This window comes from Neopelma chrysocephalum, unplaced genomic scaffold, assembly GCF_003984885.1.
Source record: "Neopelma chrysocephalum unplaced genomic scaffold, ASM398488v2 Primary Assembly neopelma1_209, whole genome shotgun sequence".
NCBI lineage: Eukaryota > Metazoa > Chordata > Aves > Passeriformes > Pipridae > Neopelma > Neopelma chrysocephalum.
Genome location: NW_020897871.1, coordinates 125,541 through 138,397, shown reverse-complemented (window position 1 = coordinate 138,397; position 12,857 = coordinate 125,541). Strand labels below are relative to the sequence as shown.

Below are 12,857 nucleotides of genomic sequence, written 5' to 3'. Positions count from 1 at the left end.
CAAATCCTGCTCCTGCCCAGGAGCCAAATCTGCTGCTGAATGGGAGGGGACCGAGTTTGGGGTCTGAGGGGGCACTGTCTGTTTTGTTGCCTGATAAACCTAAAAATTCATTTCAACTCACATAAGACATGTAACCTGTAACACACATATTGCCAGCAGCCCTTCTCCCACTCAGGGGAACAAGCACTAAGTGAACAGGGGAAAAACTCAGTATGAAATGCAAAAACCCCAAGTCTCATTTTAATCAATTTAAAAAAATGAAATTAAAAAAATAAATATTGGCCTTTACATTTGCAGCAGCGTGCTCAGAAAGATACATAAGCCCAAAGCCCCCTGTCCCCAGCAATCACTGTACAGACCACTTGACCTCAAGGCAAAAGCCTGGTTGCTGCTTGGAGCAGGTTGGTTCGTGAACTGTACCAGCTCCCATCTCATACCTTTTATTTTTTGAGCCAGCAGACTGCAACTACTTGCCTAAAGAAATTAAATAAACAGTGAGAATGTGCCAAAGTACTCCCACCACTTGGAGCAGTTTGTTTTTCAGAACATTCAGTGCCAGACTGCTGAATGGGAAAGAGAAGGAACAGGAGAGTAAAACCTTTCATTTCTCAATTGTTTATCACAGTAGCACTGAGATATTCATTGCCCTTTCATTTCTTGTTGAATGGAAGTAGAGAAAGATCACATCTTTCCTTAAAAACCCAACTGAACAAGTTTAGGAAGTTTGAACAAATCTGGAAAATTAAGAGCTGCTTCTACAGCCACCACTGACTGCAGCAGGAATTGAAGACACTTAAAACTTGGAGAAGCCCCTGACAACAAATATTAGCTGAAAATTTGTCAAAATCTTTAAAAACATTACACTGTCAACAAAAGTGAAAATTAAGACTGAAAAAGTCACGATTACAAACACTGAGGCGCTGCAGGGGGTGAAGCACAAATAACATAGCCCGGTGCTAAACTCTGAACAGCCAAACTACAAGAAAAGTCATCAAGACAAAGGAATCTTACAAAGATTTATTAAAAAATACAGAACCAAATAACATAGTCCCAGTCCAAAAAAGTGCTTACAGTACCAGTGAATACTGCAGTTGTACCCAAAGGAAGCCATACTACGTTTTGGGTTTCTTTTTATTTTATTGTTGTTGTAAAAAACCACCAAATTATTCACAGTTGTTCCAGCATTCCTCATGCTGAATCAGCATATTGTGCTGATGAATCCCATTGTAAGGCTAAACATAAGAACACTTATCAGTGCAGTACATTCCTGAGTCTTTGGAACTCAAAAGAAAAATTACTTCTTTGACATATACAATCCTTCAATTTTTTGGCTCATATTAAATCTGTTTTTCTAGTTCCCTTTTTTAAAAAGTTCATTAAAAATAAATCTGATTTACAAAAAAGTAAATAAAAAATTGCTAACACTATAACTTAGACATAACTTCTAGCTGCTTGAAGAGTGCAAGAAAGCCAGCTTAATATGAATACTGCTTTTTGTCTAGGCAGCACTGCCACTGAGCATCAAACAAGAGATAAAACAAGTTTTTGAGAACTGAAGCATCGACATAAAAAAATAAATTCAAAGAGCCCCAAATATTAAAAAGAAAAATAACTTAAGGACTAGTTACATTCAAGAGAAGACTTGAATTACATCACAACTGCTGAAGTTCTCAAATTTGCCAAGGCACTGATTTATTTTGCAGCCCCAGTGCATGGAGGTGAGTCCTGGTGCTCTACCGAGAGGCATAACCTGTGCTCCAGAGCGTGGGTGATGGGCTTGTCCTCCTGCTGGAGCTCTGAGAACTGAAGGAAAGAGCAGGTGATGCACTGAGACCTGAAACACAGGGGAAGGAAGAGACAATCACACTTGGGAATGGTGAGAGAAGGAAGAAACAAATAACTGCTGATGATCATCTGCTGGGCACAGGGAGCGAGACTAATGGTCCCTTCAGAGTAAAACAACGCCTTGAGCTTCATTCCTACAGAAGAGATGTCACAATTTTACAGGTCTTCCTGTGCAGGACTTTTTAAGTCTGAGGGGGGCACAACACATTTCACCTCAGCAAGTGACATTCATTTCAATTTGCCTAATTTTATCTAAAGCATCAGGCACATGTGTTTACAAACAGGCCTGCAGCTCACCCTGACTTCAACACATCTGTACTAATGGGAATTGTTTTAACAGCCAGTGTTCATTACAGACCTCCCTACACTCCATTGCAATGCAACAGCCAGACTAATCAATTAATTCCGTCCCAATTGGGTTCTAGGTGCTTACTGTTAAGGGTCTGCTGAGGATTTGTCCTTGGGGTGAACACGGGGTGAGTGTGCTGTCCATTCGGTGAGAAAAAGGCATGATAGGCTGCAAGACAGGGAAAAAACCCCAAAATCATTTCACGTGGAAATTATTCCTTTATATCTTACAGTTAATGCATTGTAAGAAGTTGTAGAAAAAAAATACTTGTGCAGTCTTTCCTTCTCTTACCTATGATCATAACAGCTGTCCCTGCTAACAGTGCAAAAAGAGTGAAGATCATCACCTGGTAAGACTCTACAAAGTGCCGGATGAGACTGGCTTCATCTGCAGAGTAGATTAAGAGGAGACAACATTCAGTTAAAAGAGCATCTTCTCCAATCTGCTTTAACAGTTCTTAAACTGAAACAGCCAAAAGCAGTTTTTCATTGATAGCAAATAAGTGTAATCAACTTAGACAATACAACTTTAAATCTAGTGACTATTTCCAATGCAGTCCTCAAAATCTGCCAGTAACAGCTTAAGATACTGACTGGGGTTGTGGCTGCCCCATCCCTGCAAGTGTCCAAGGCCAGGCTGGATGGGGCTTGGAGCAACCTGGGCTGGTGGAAGGTGTCCCTGCCCATGGCAGAGGGTGGCACTGGATGGGCTTTGAGGTCCCTTCCAACCCAAACTTTCTGGGTTTCTATGATTCTATATACAATGTCTTTAGTGTGTTCTTTACTTTCTTAGCCCCAAAATGCTGATCTGTTTTCAAAATAGCAAGGCATGCTTGGGAGTAAACAAAAGCAGAGTGAAAAAAATAACTTTCAGACACTACAGCACTGGTATAGTTACACTGAGTATTCTAGGCTGGCCCCAAAGAAAAGTATGTTCAACTTCAGCCATAATGAGCAGTTGTATTCCAGTCCTATGGTCACAAAAAGCAGCTCACATGTCAATGACAGTGCCAGCTGCTAGCTCAGATTTTAACACACCAAACTTTAAAACCTCATGGCCATTAGTGAAAGTTCAAGGTTTATTCCAGAGCTACACTTACATCTCACTGGTGCAGTGGTTCTGTCAGTCAGGTAAACCACTGTCACTGGGATGGTGATGGACTGGTCAGTCATGGGGCTGGAGACAGTCAGGGTGGTGGACAAGGAGCCCTGGCTGGGAACTCTGGGATCAGCCAGGCTGACAGTGTACACCACGTAACTGGGCAGATCGTAGGACTTCTCCTTCTCCAGCACCTTCACTGCTGGGGACCCACATTTCACCTGCAGAGGGAAAAATCAACCTGAAACAGACTGTTTGGGAATATCCATCTTCCAGGCCACATATCAGAGATCTGTTATTCACAGAAACACAGAGAAAGTCACCCCTGAAGAGGAGTCAGATGAGGCTGTACCTTTGCAGTGACCACTGCAGCACTTCCCCCTGGTCACTGCCCTCTTCCCTGGTGTTTCCACAGGTCTGGGCTGACTCCACACAGCGAAAACCCAAGGGTCCCTCCCGGGGCTGTGGGAACCAGGGGCAGTCACACAGGTATGTGGGAAGAACCTCCCTGTGCCCCAAGGATCAGGCAGGGTTCTGTTCCCAACCAGCAGCTGGTTCACACATCCCAGGCAGCACGTCCAGCTGAGCTGGCACACTTCTACCACCCCAAAACCCCAGGGCCAGACTCGATAGAGCCCTGAGCAACCCTGCCCATGGCAGGGATGAGCTTTAGGGTCCCTTCCAACCCAAACCACACTGTGATTCTGTGAAAACAAAAGTGAAAACTGGGGAAGAATACATTCCAAGATGAGTCTTTCCAAATCACCTCAGGACAATCTTGACATGGCAAAGGTGGCACGGAGTGCCTTTGGTTAGAAAGCTGCATGTGACAGCTCAAACTGCTTCCAGCTGTGCCGTGACACTTCCCAGCCATACACTCACCTCCAGCGTGTCCAGAATGTCAGTGGCCCCAAATATCCTCAGGTCTGAGCTCATGTACTGGTTGCTCAGGAGCATTTCTGTCTGGTCAACATAGAACCAGCGGCTGAAGGGCAGCTCAGTGCTGCCGTGCTGCCCCGGGGAGGGGCTGCCCCGCAGCGCGGCCGTGACCCGCAGCGCGGCCCTGCTCCTGCTCAGCTGCTTCAGCTGCTTCTCAGACAGGCTCTGCATGGAGATGGAGCACGTGTAGTGTCCTGCAGAAACAAGGGAATTGCTCGTCTTCATGGGTTTGTTTCCATGCACTGTGAGATTTCTGGGACATCCTTAGGGAAAAGCTAAAAAAGGTGGCAAAACTCCAGCAAGTGCAAGATTAGGAGCGTGCAGGTGAACGAGACTGTGTGTCTGCTGGGCTAAACAGCACAACCCCGGGCTAAACATCATGAAAAAACCACAGCTGGCAGCTTCCAGTCACATTTTAATATGCCAGTGCGACTCATGTCCACTTTGAACATAACATTTATGTTAATATTGATAGGAATGTTAAATTTTGTTTAGTGAAAACAAAATTTGATATTTGATATTCTTTTCAACTAATGTTAAAATTTTAGCCAGTTACCATCACCAAGTCTGTGAAGATGTAGTTTATTTATAAAAGCTTCTTTAAAGGTTAGATATTCACCCTGTTCCCAGTCTCATATGGGATCAATTTATCTGTTATTAGCAATAAAGGTAGTAAAAATTTCCCCCAGTATGGAAGATAAAAAGCATAAGTAACAAGCAGAACTTGCCAGGTACATGTTTTCCCCCTATTTTCTTCCCCTAACAAAGTAACAGGGGATATGCAGGGTAAAATACTGTTTACACAATGGGTGCAGGGATGAATCCAACAGATTATTAATGTTCTTTCCATACAGTCCATGGTCTTCTGGTTCTGTTTTAAACCACGTTATACTTCTAAAACATAACACATGCTGTAGACTTGCACAGTTTTATTTCCATCTCCACAGTGTCTGGCAATTTCCCCTCCTTTTAAGTCCCAGTTCATGATGTTTTGGGGATACATTCCAATTTGGGAATACTTGTCACCTGAAGGCTCCTTTTTTCTTTGACTTACTACAAAAACTCTGAAAAACATGGAATGGGTTGCCACTGCTTTGGCTTTCTCTGAAAAGCAACATGTTTTTGTCACAGGCAGAAAACACTTAAACAAGAAGTGTCCATGTTAACAACTCCCTGAGGCAAAACTCGGAGACTTCAGAAGGAAAGGGAATAGGATTAGATGGATATTGGGAAGAAATTTTCCCCTGTGAGGTGGGGAGGCCCTGGCACAGGTTGCCCAGAGAAGCTGTGGCTGCCCCAGCCCTGGAAGTGTCCAAGGCCAGGTTGGACGGGGCTTGGAACAACCTGGGCTGGTGGAAGGTGTCCCTGCCCATGGCAGGGGGTGGCACTGGATGGGCTTTAAGGTCCTTCCAACCCAAACCATTCTGTGATTCTGTGAAAGGTGCTGGGTCAAAGAGCTTTGGGTCTAAAGCCCAGCAGAACTCGGAGTGTTTGTCTGCAGTGTGGCCTCTTGTCAGATCTCACCTGACAGTGCATCAAACCCAGGTTCTGCTGTGAAAACATCCCGTGCTGAGAAGTCAAACACGTCACTGCTAAAATCCAGATGGCAACTCAGAATGGACTGTGGCTGTAACTCAGCAATGGCTTCAACCTGAGTGGGCAAGCACTCCCCTAGGGGAAGGGAAAAAATTAATTACAAAATAAAACTATAACTAATTAATTAAAAGCAAAAGCATGGCTTGTAATATCAGTTTTTTCTGCCGCCTTCTGAAATAGTTTCAAAAAGTTATGATGATCTTAAAGGAGTTGGAAATCACAGACAGCTGCCCTAGCTCAGGTCTAATACCAAAGAGACAGCACTGAAAATTTTATATGTTGTGGGGTTTTTTTTGGCAGGAATAACTTATTTACAGGAAAGAACGAACTGGAGAGAATTTTCAGCTCAGATGTCTCTTGAATAACTTGTATGAACCTGGGAGTCTCAATTTATATTTTAGTATCTGGCAACATGTTTTTTTGGTAGGCTAATAATTTACATATGGCACAATAAATTACTATTGGAACACTGAGTGTTGAGCTAAAAAGTAAAAGGATCTGTAATCACACAAAATACAGCTTATTAAATAGAGGACACAATATAATGCTTAATCTTTGTATTGACTCTAATTGGTTAAGAGTGGTAACTACTTTAAACATGTTCAGTAAGAAAATGTAACTCCAAGAAGGCAATTGGAATTAAACATATAAGCAAACCACCAGCTGATGGTCCACTGACTGTTTTTTTTAATATGATCCAAAATGGTACTTCTATTATCTACTGATTTTATTAGTTGGGAAATATTAACAGTGCCCCAGAACACCTTCCAAGTTCTGTCACACAGCCCTGAGGTTGTTCTGGAGCTCTTGGGATTCTGGAGAGGCACTAGAGGTTCCCAGGGATCTTGTTGCCCCAGTTTCACAGACCCTTAAACAACAAACAAAAATACATAAACACACAATAAACATAAGGATTTTTTTCACCATACCTTTCAAATTTTTATTTCTTTCCCCAATTGAAACTATGACTTTGGAGGCTGCAGCTCCCTGTGAGCTTGTGTGCAGCCCACTGACATGCATTGCTGTGGTCCTCTGGGGAGCAGTGATCATGATCTGAAAAAAGGATGAACTACATGGTCACCAAAAACTGTTTAAACAAATAAAAATGAAGGCAAAACCAGACTGAATTGGTTGTGTGAGACTCCAAGAGGTCACGTTTTTCTTTGAAATCCTACATTTCTCTAATATTAGAAACTGCTTTTCAAGGCAATTTAAGCTAGCAAAAACATTTTGCCTTTCTACCCAACCCCCAGAAGTTAATATGCATAAAGCTCTATGTCTAAATTTAATTTAAAAAGAATGTCTAGTGCTTATGTTGGCTGATGCAGTCAATTGTATCAACAGAAGGATTGCACTGCAGCTAAACAAAATAATTTAATGGAGTCCTTCTGATCAGTGATGCACAGCACAACACTTGAGAAAGTTCTTGCTGGCATCTCCTCCTGCAGTGAAGCTTCATTCATAAAAGCAGCCATAATCAAAATTGTTTAGCATCTGGAAACAACTTAGCCAACAAGGAAATCAAAATGCACAACAGAAGAACAGTATAGGTGAAAAATCAAAATTATTATGCTGAATTTCCCTCCTTAGCACAGATGATTAAAAAGAGTGATGTGTTTGGATAAGTACCAAATATTTTCCAAGCATAAAAGAACATTTTTAAATATTTATAACAAAACCCTGGTAGAATACAATTTGTTGAGGGTTCCCCCAAAGCAAAGCAAGCTCGGCAGGAAGCGACAGTGCCTCACCTCTCTGTATGTTTTCAGTACTCCAGGGATCTCATAGTAGACAGTGGCCAGCCCAGAGTCCCTGGCCAGGGCCACACCAGTTTTGGAGTCAATGAGAAGAACAGCACTGGAGGAGGAGCTCCACACACCAGGCAGGCCTGGAACACACCCCATGGACACTGCTGAACACACTGCTGAACACACTGCTGCTCACTGAGCCCACCCAAATCACCCTGCACTGCCCCTGCCCACTGCACACATCCCACGGACACTCCTCAACACACTGCTGCTCACTGAGCACACCCAGCTCACCCTCCCTGCCCACTGCACACACACCACACGCCAGGGCTGGTGCTGCAAGGCTGGCAGCCCGACACCACACTGCCCTGCAGCTGCTCTCACAAAACCCATTAACACCAAGAGTCAGATATGGTGAGTGAAGACACTCCTGACTCTGCAGGATTCCCATAAAAACAAGCCTTTCCAGCTCGTGGAGTAGGAACGACTGAATTCTGATACTCAGGAATCCAATACAAGAGACATACTGCACGGTACAATTAAAATTAGAGAAGTTGATCAAACCTATTTTCATCATTAACAAGAAGAATAACATTTGATTCTGAACAAGCATCATAAATTATGCATTTATTTCCCTGAGAACGAGCAAGAGTCACACTGATGTCACATGAAACAGCTGCTCACCAAGGCCACTCACCTTCCTGGGTAGTGAGTGAGGAGCTGAGGCAGAGGACATCCCCCAGCACCACGTCTGGGAGCTCAGGGAAGATGGCATGTTGTACAGGCAGGGGCACATAGTCTGCAATGCCACTGTGCTCTGCATCCCACACTCGCAGCAAGGTCAGACCCACGTTCACAGTCCGCACCACAAACGTGTTGTTGGTGGCTCCTTTCCCAATCTGCACAAAGTCATCTCTGCAGACAAAAGGAAATGCTTCTGTATCAAGGAAGGTTTGCTCATAGTAGGTACTGAACTCTTTTGAGCTGGCTGACTGCTTGTTTCCAGCAACAGCCATCTTCTAATGGAGTCCGACAAAGAAAGGAAATTATAAAAATTATTTAGGTGCTACTGAGGCAAATTTCAGTTCTCACATCATTATGTTGAGGAAATACTGAGGTTGTAATTACACCTGAGAACTACTTCTTAATTTTAGCAATTGTAGAGCTTTAGAGTGACATAATCTGCCTCTTTTCCCTTTTCTCAGGGGAGAAAGAAAGTGAAGAAATTTGACCACCAATATGCAGCTTCTCAGACATAACTTTACAAAGCCAAATCCCACTGGATTGCGAGTTGTGGTGTTTACCCACATTCAGTACTCCCAAACACAGTGACACAGGGAGCACTCTGCCCAGGCTGGCAGCACCACAGAGCCCCTGCAGGTCCTGGCAGCAGCAGAGCTGGGTCCCTGCAGTGCTGCACTACCAAGCAGGGCCTTTCTGGGGCAGCTCTGCAGGGGAAGGCAGGGCAGGGTTAACTCAGGGGTGTCTGCAGAAATTTCTGCATTGACACAGAGAAGAGAAAATCTTGGATTCAACCCCTTTTTTTCCTTTTTCACCACGATCAGTGTGTTGTAAGCACAAGGTGCTCTGCAGAATACAAGCCATGTTGCAGTAAGAGAATTAGTGGTATCCACTTATGAGCACAGAAGGTGGTTTATAACACTTACTCTTTGAGGCAGAGACCCAAAGGCCCTTTGAGGCTTGGCTCTGCTGGGCAGAGGCTGTACCAGCAGATCTGAAGAGACAGCCCCTGATCCAGAACGTTCCCTACCTTACATAAGCCCTCAGTGAGTCCCTGGAACAAAGCTCTGGGAAAAAGGCAGCAAATGCTAATGATCCCTTGTTTCTCTAGGGCACTGCTGTGTGCAGTGGGGTGATTCACTCACTCAGAGCAGAGCACAGCTCCAGCAGTCCCACTGGGACCAGGTTATCTGGGCAGCCTTCCATGGCCAGGGAGTATCGATTGCTAACGGGAACTCTCCTTCCTGCTCCAGTGCCTCTGAAGACCTCAGAGACAAAACCCTTTCTTTGCTAATCCCAGCCCAAGCTGTATCTCCACTTGGGATCTTCAGAACAATCTTTGCTCTCTGTGTGTTTGGCCTTTTCTTGTTGTCTGTAATTACCACCCCTGACAGACACCCACCTGTTAGTTGCCAAGTTGAGCACAGAATTATGTGAATGGAAAGTATCTCCAGAGTTATCATGAAAATGGACAGTGAATGTCACTGTCACACCCAGGGGCAGAGCCAGCAGAGCCTCCTTGTTCTGTGTGAGCAGCATGGGACTCATGGAGATCCTCAGGTATGAGATGGGGCACACCTGCAAACACATCAGCAGTGAGAAGCAATGTTAAATTGCTTTTTATGATGCCTCCACAAAAATAATCTAAAATCTTATTCTGCAAAGATACAAAGCTTCATTTCTGAACCATGTTTAGCCATGTGCCAGTACAACACAGAGCTGTTTTATCAGTATTTCTATTTCACAGGTTGAAGGGGGCCTCTGGAGACTGTCTAGTCCAGCCCCCCCAGCTGGGTTACCCAGAGCCTGTGCAGGCAGGTCTTGGGCATCTCCTGGGATGGAGCCTCCACAGCCTCTCTGGGAAGCTGTGTTCAACAGCCACCCCAGTAAGAAGTGCTGTCCTGTGATTAGTCAGAATTCCCTGTGGTCCATTCCTGTGTTCCCCATGCCCTGTCCTTGAGCACAGCTCAGAAAAGCCTGGCTCTGTCTGCTTTACACCCTCACAGCAGATACTTCTTAGCCTCTTTTTTTTTAATACCACTGGGAACTGAAGCAATAATCATGTAAGAACACACATCACACACGGACATTACTATCCTATAAATTCAAACTGTTAAGGTTCCCTGGATATGCAAGAGAGCCAGTGGTCCCTAGACCTCTCCCAGTAATTCTTGAAATAAAAGGTGCAATTCATTCCCCAGTTACTACAAGAGGAGAAACTCACAATGCATGTGGGAGTAAGGGGGTGCAATGGTCCCTGTTCCCAGTTCCCAGGGATGGAATGGTCGTCTCTGTTCCCAGTTCCCAGGGATGGAATGGTCCCTGTTCCCAGTTCCCAGGGATGGAATGGTCCCTGTTCCCCAGTTCCCAGGGATGGAATGGTCCCTGTTCCCCAGTTCCCAGGGGGTGCAATGGTCCCTGTTCCCCAGTTTCCAGGGATGGAACGGTCCCTGTTCCCCAGTTTCCAGGGGGTGCAATGGTCCCTGTTCCCAGTTTCCAGGGATGGAATGGTCCCTGCTCCCAGTTCCCAGGGATGGAACAGTCCCTGTTCCCAGTTCCCAGGGATGGAATGGTCCCTGTTCCCAGCTCCTAGGGATGGAATGGTCCCTGTTCCCAGTTCCCAGGGATGGAATGGTCCCTGTTCCCAGTTCCCAGGGATGGAATGGTCCCTGTTCCCAGTTCCCAGGGATGGAATGGTCCCTGTTCCCAGTTCCCAGGGGGTGCAATGGTCCCTGGTCCCAGTTCCCAGGGATGGAATGGTCCCTGTTCCCAGTTCCCTTGTACCAGGTGAGGAAGCCAAGGTGTTCCAGTCAGAGCTGCCAAACCCTAAGGGATCAGCAGGCTGGGGTTTGTTCCCTCAGTGCCTCTCCTCAGCCCAGACACAAGTTAGGAACTGCTCCAAGCTCCTTACAAGAGCCTGCTACATTACCCACATGTGCACCACCCACGTTTTTGCAGTAACACTCCACTGAGGGAAGTTTTTCTGAAGACAGAGACTTCACAACCTATTGTTCTGGCTTTTAAATAGCACATCACTGTTCTTGATTAACTTCCCTAGGTTAACTAGGAAAATTACCCAACAAAAATAACTCTATCTGCTCCTTCTCTTACAGCTGTTGGAAAATAAATAATGGAAGGACAGAGAAAGCAAAAACCCTCAAATATATTGAGAAAACTATTTTAAAAGAAGCCCTCAAGCTTATCTTGCAGGAAAATCCCTTTTTTTTCTGACCTAAGAGGCTGAGCTAAAACGTAAAACTCTGCAATCTGAAAATGTACATGTCAGAACTTAAAAAGGAAAGGACAAATTTGGCCTCAAGCAAAATACATCTTTGGTGAATCCGAAAAAAATGGCTAAAATATCAGTGTATATACAACTGTGTGCTCCAGGCTGGTATCATCAGTTAAAGTCTCAGTGCACAGACCTGTGCCCAACGAGCTGAGGGTACGAGCCAACAAAAACCCCATTTCCCTGACAGATCTTCAAGCTTGCTTTACTTTAAAATCTCAGCAACTGTCCCACAAGGGACAACTGCTAAATTTAATATTGATGAAAACAGCTATTTTACTGTTAAAGCATCTCAGTTTGTGAAGCATTTTTTTTATTAAAATAAAAATCCTGAGTACAGCTGGGCCAGGCAAGTGCTTTGCTGCTTCCACACCGAGCACAGTCACTCCCTGCTTCCCCTGCCTTATGTAAGAGTCTTTTTTCTGAGCAAAGTTGAAGGTCTCAGTGTTAAGTGATGCTGCTGCAGCAGTTTGGTTCTTAATTGTGTACAGTTGTAAAGAGACAACACCAGCCCTTATGAAAGAAGGACGGTGTGAAGGAGAGAGCTTTGCCTGGGAATGACACAACAGATTCCAGCTCGTCCCCAGCTCTGTCACAAGTTTTCTGACATGACCTTCGGCAAAACCTCTCCGACTCTCTCTGTTCTTCAGCCATAAAATGAACCAGCAGCACTGGGTTACCTCACAAAGGCACTGGGAGGTTAAAAAGATCATTTCCATAAAAGCAGTAGAGTTGTAATAAGTACAGGCAAACAAACGAGCTGTACAAGAGGCTGATCTGAGGTGGGTCCTGCTTCAAAGAGCTCCCAAGCTCCATATCCCCACGCACTGACTGCACAGCTCTGTGATACCCTGGGCACAGAATGGACTCACAAAGGGGGATTTAACTCCAGGCCCACTGTGTGCTGACTAAATGTCACTGGAGCCAACCCCAAACCCATTAGGTGTCTTTCACTCCCTGGATCCAGCAGTGAAGGGAAGGAACAAGGTCATCTGTAACAGAGTTGGACAAAGTCCCTGCCACCACCTCCCAGCAGGAGAGGCATCAGTGACACTGAGCCCCCACTCCTTGATTCACTCCCCATCCAGGAGGACACACCTACACACTGTCATACAGGCAAAGCTGGACATGATGGAAAAAAACAAAGTTCAAATAAAAAAATCCACTGAGCCACCTCACAGTGATTACAGGAGTCCAACTTCCAAATAATTTCAAGTCAGCACTCAATTGTATGGTCCTTCTCCTTTAGCTG

The 12,857-nt window shown here is 44.9% G+C and overlaps 1 protein-coding gene across 1 annotated transcript in view; it reads right to left on the bottom strand.

Moving 5' to 3' along the window:
• Positions 1-1,002: 1,002 nt before the first annotated feature.
• NUP210 (nucleoporin 210) overlaps positions 1,003-12,857 on the bottom strand; it is a 54,432-nt gene continuing 42,577 nt past the window's right edge. The window contains exons 31-40 of the mRNA XM_027703115.1: positions 9,719-9,894; positions 8,273-8,490; positions 7,579-7,715; positions 6,757-6,880; positions 5,756-5,902; positions 4,175-4,425; positions 3,294-3,513; positions 2,486-2,581; positions 2,279-2,362; positions 1,003-1,834 (exon numbers count right to left, since the gene is read on the bottom strand). Coding sequence (XP_027558916.1) covers positions 1,734-1,834; positions 2,279-2,362; positions 2,486-2,581; positions 3,294-3,513; positions 4,175-4,425; positions 5,756-5,902; positions 6,757-6,880; positions 7,579-7,715; positions 8,273-8,490; positions 9,719-9,894 — 1,554 coding nt within the window. The 3' untranslated portion in view covers positions 1,003-1,733. The remainder of the gene's footprint in view (positions 1,835-2,278; positions 2,363-2,485; positions 2,582-3,293; positions 3,514-4,174; positions 4,426-5,755; positions 5,903-6,756; positions 6,881-7,578; positions 7,716-8,272; positions 8,491-9,718; positions 9,895-12,857) is intronic.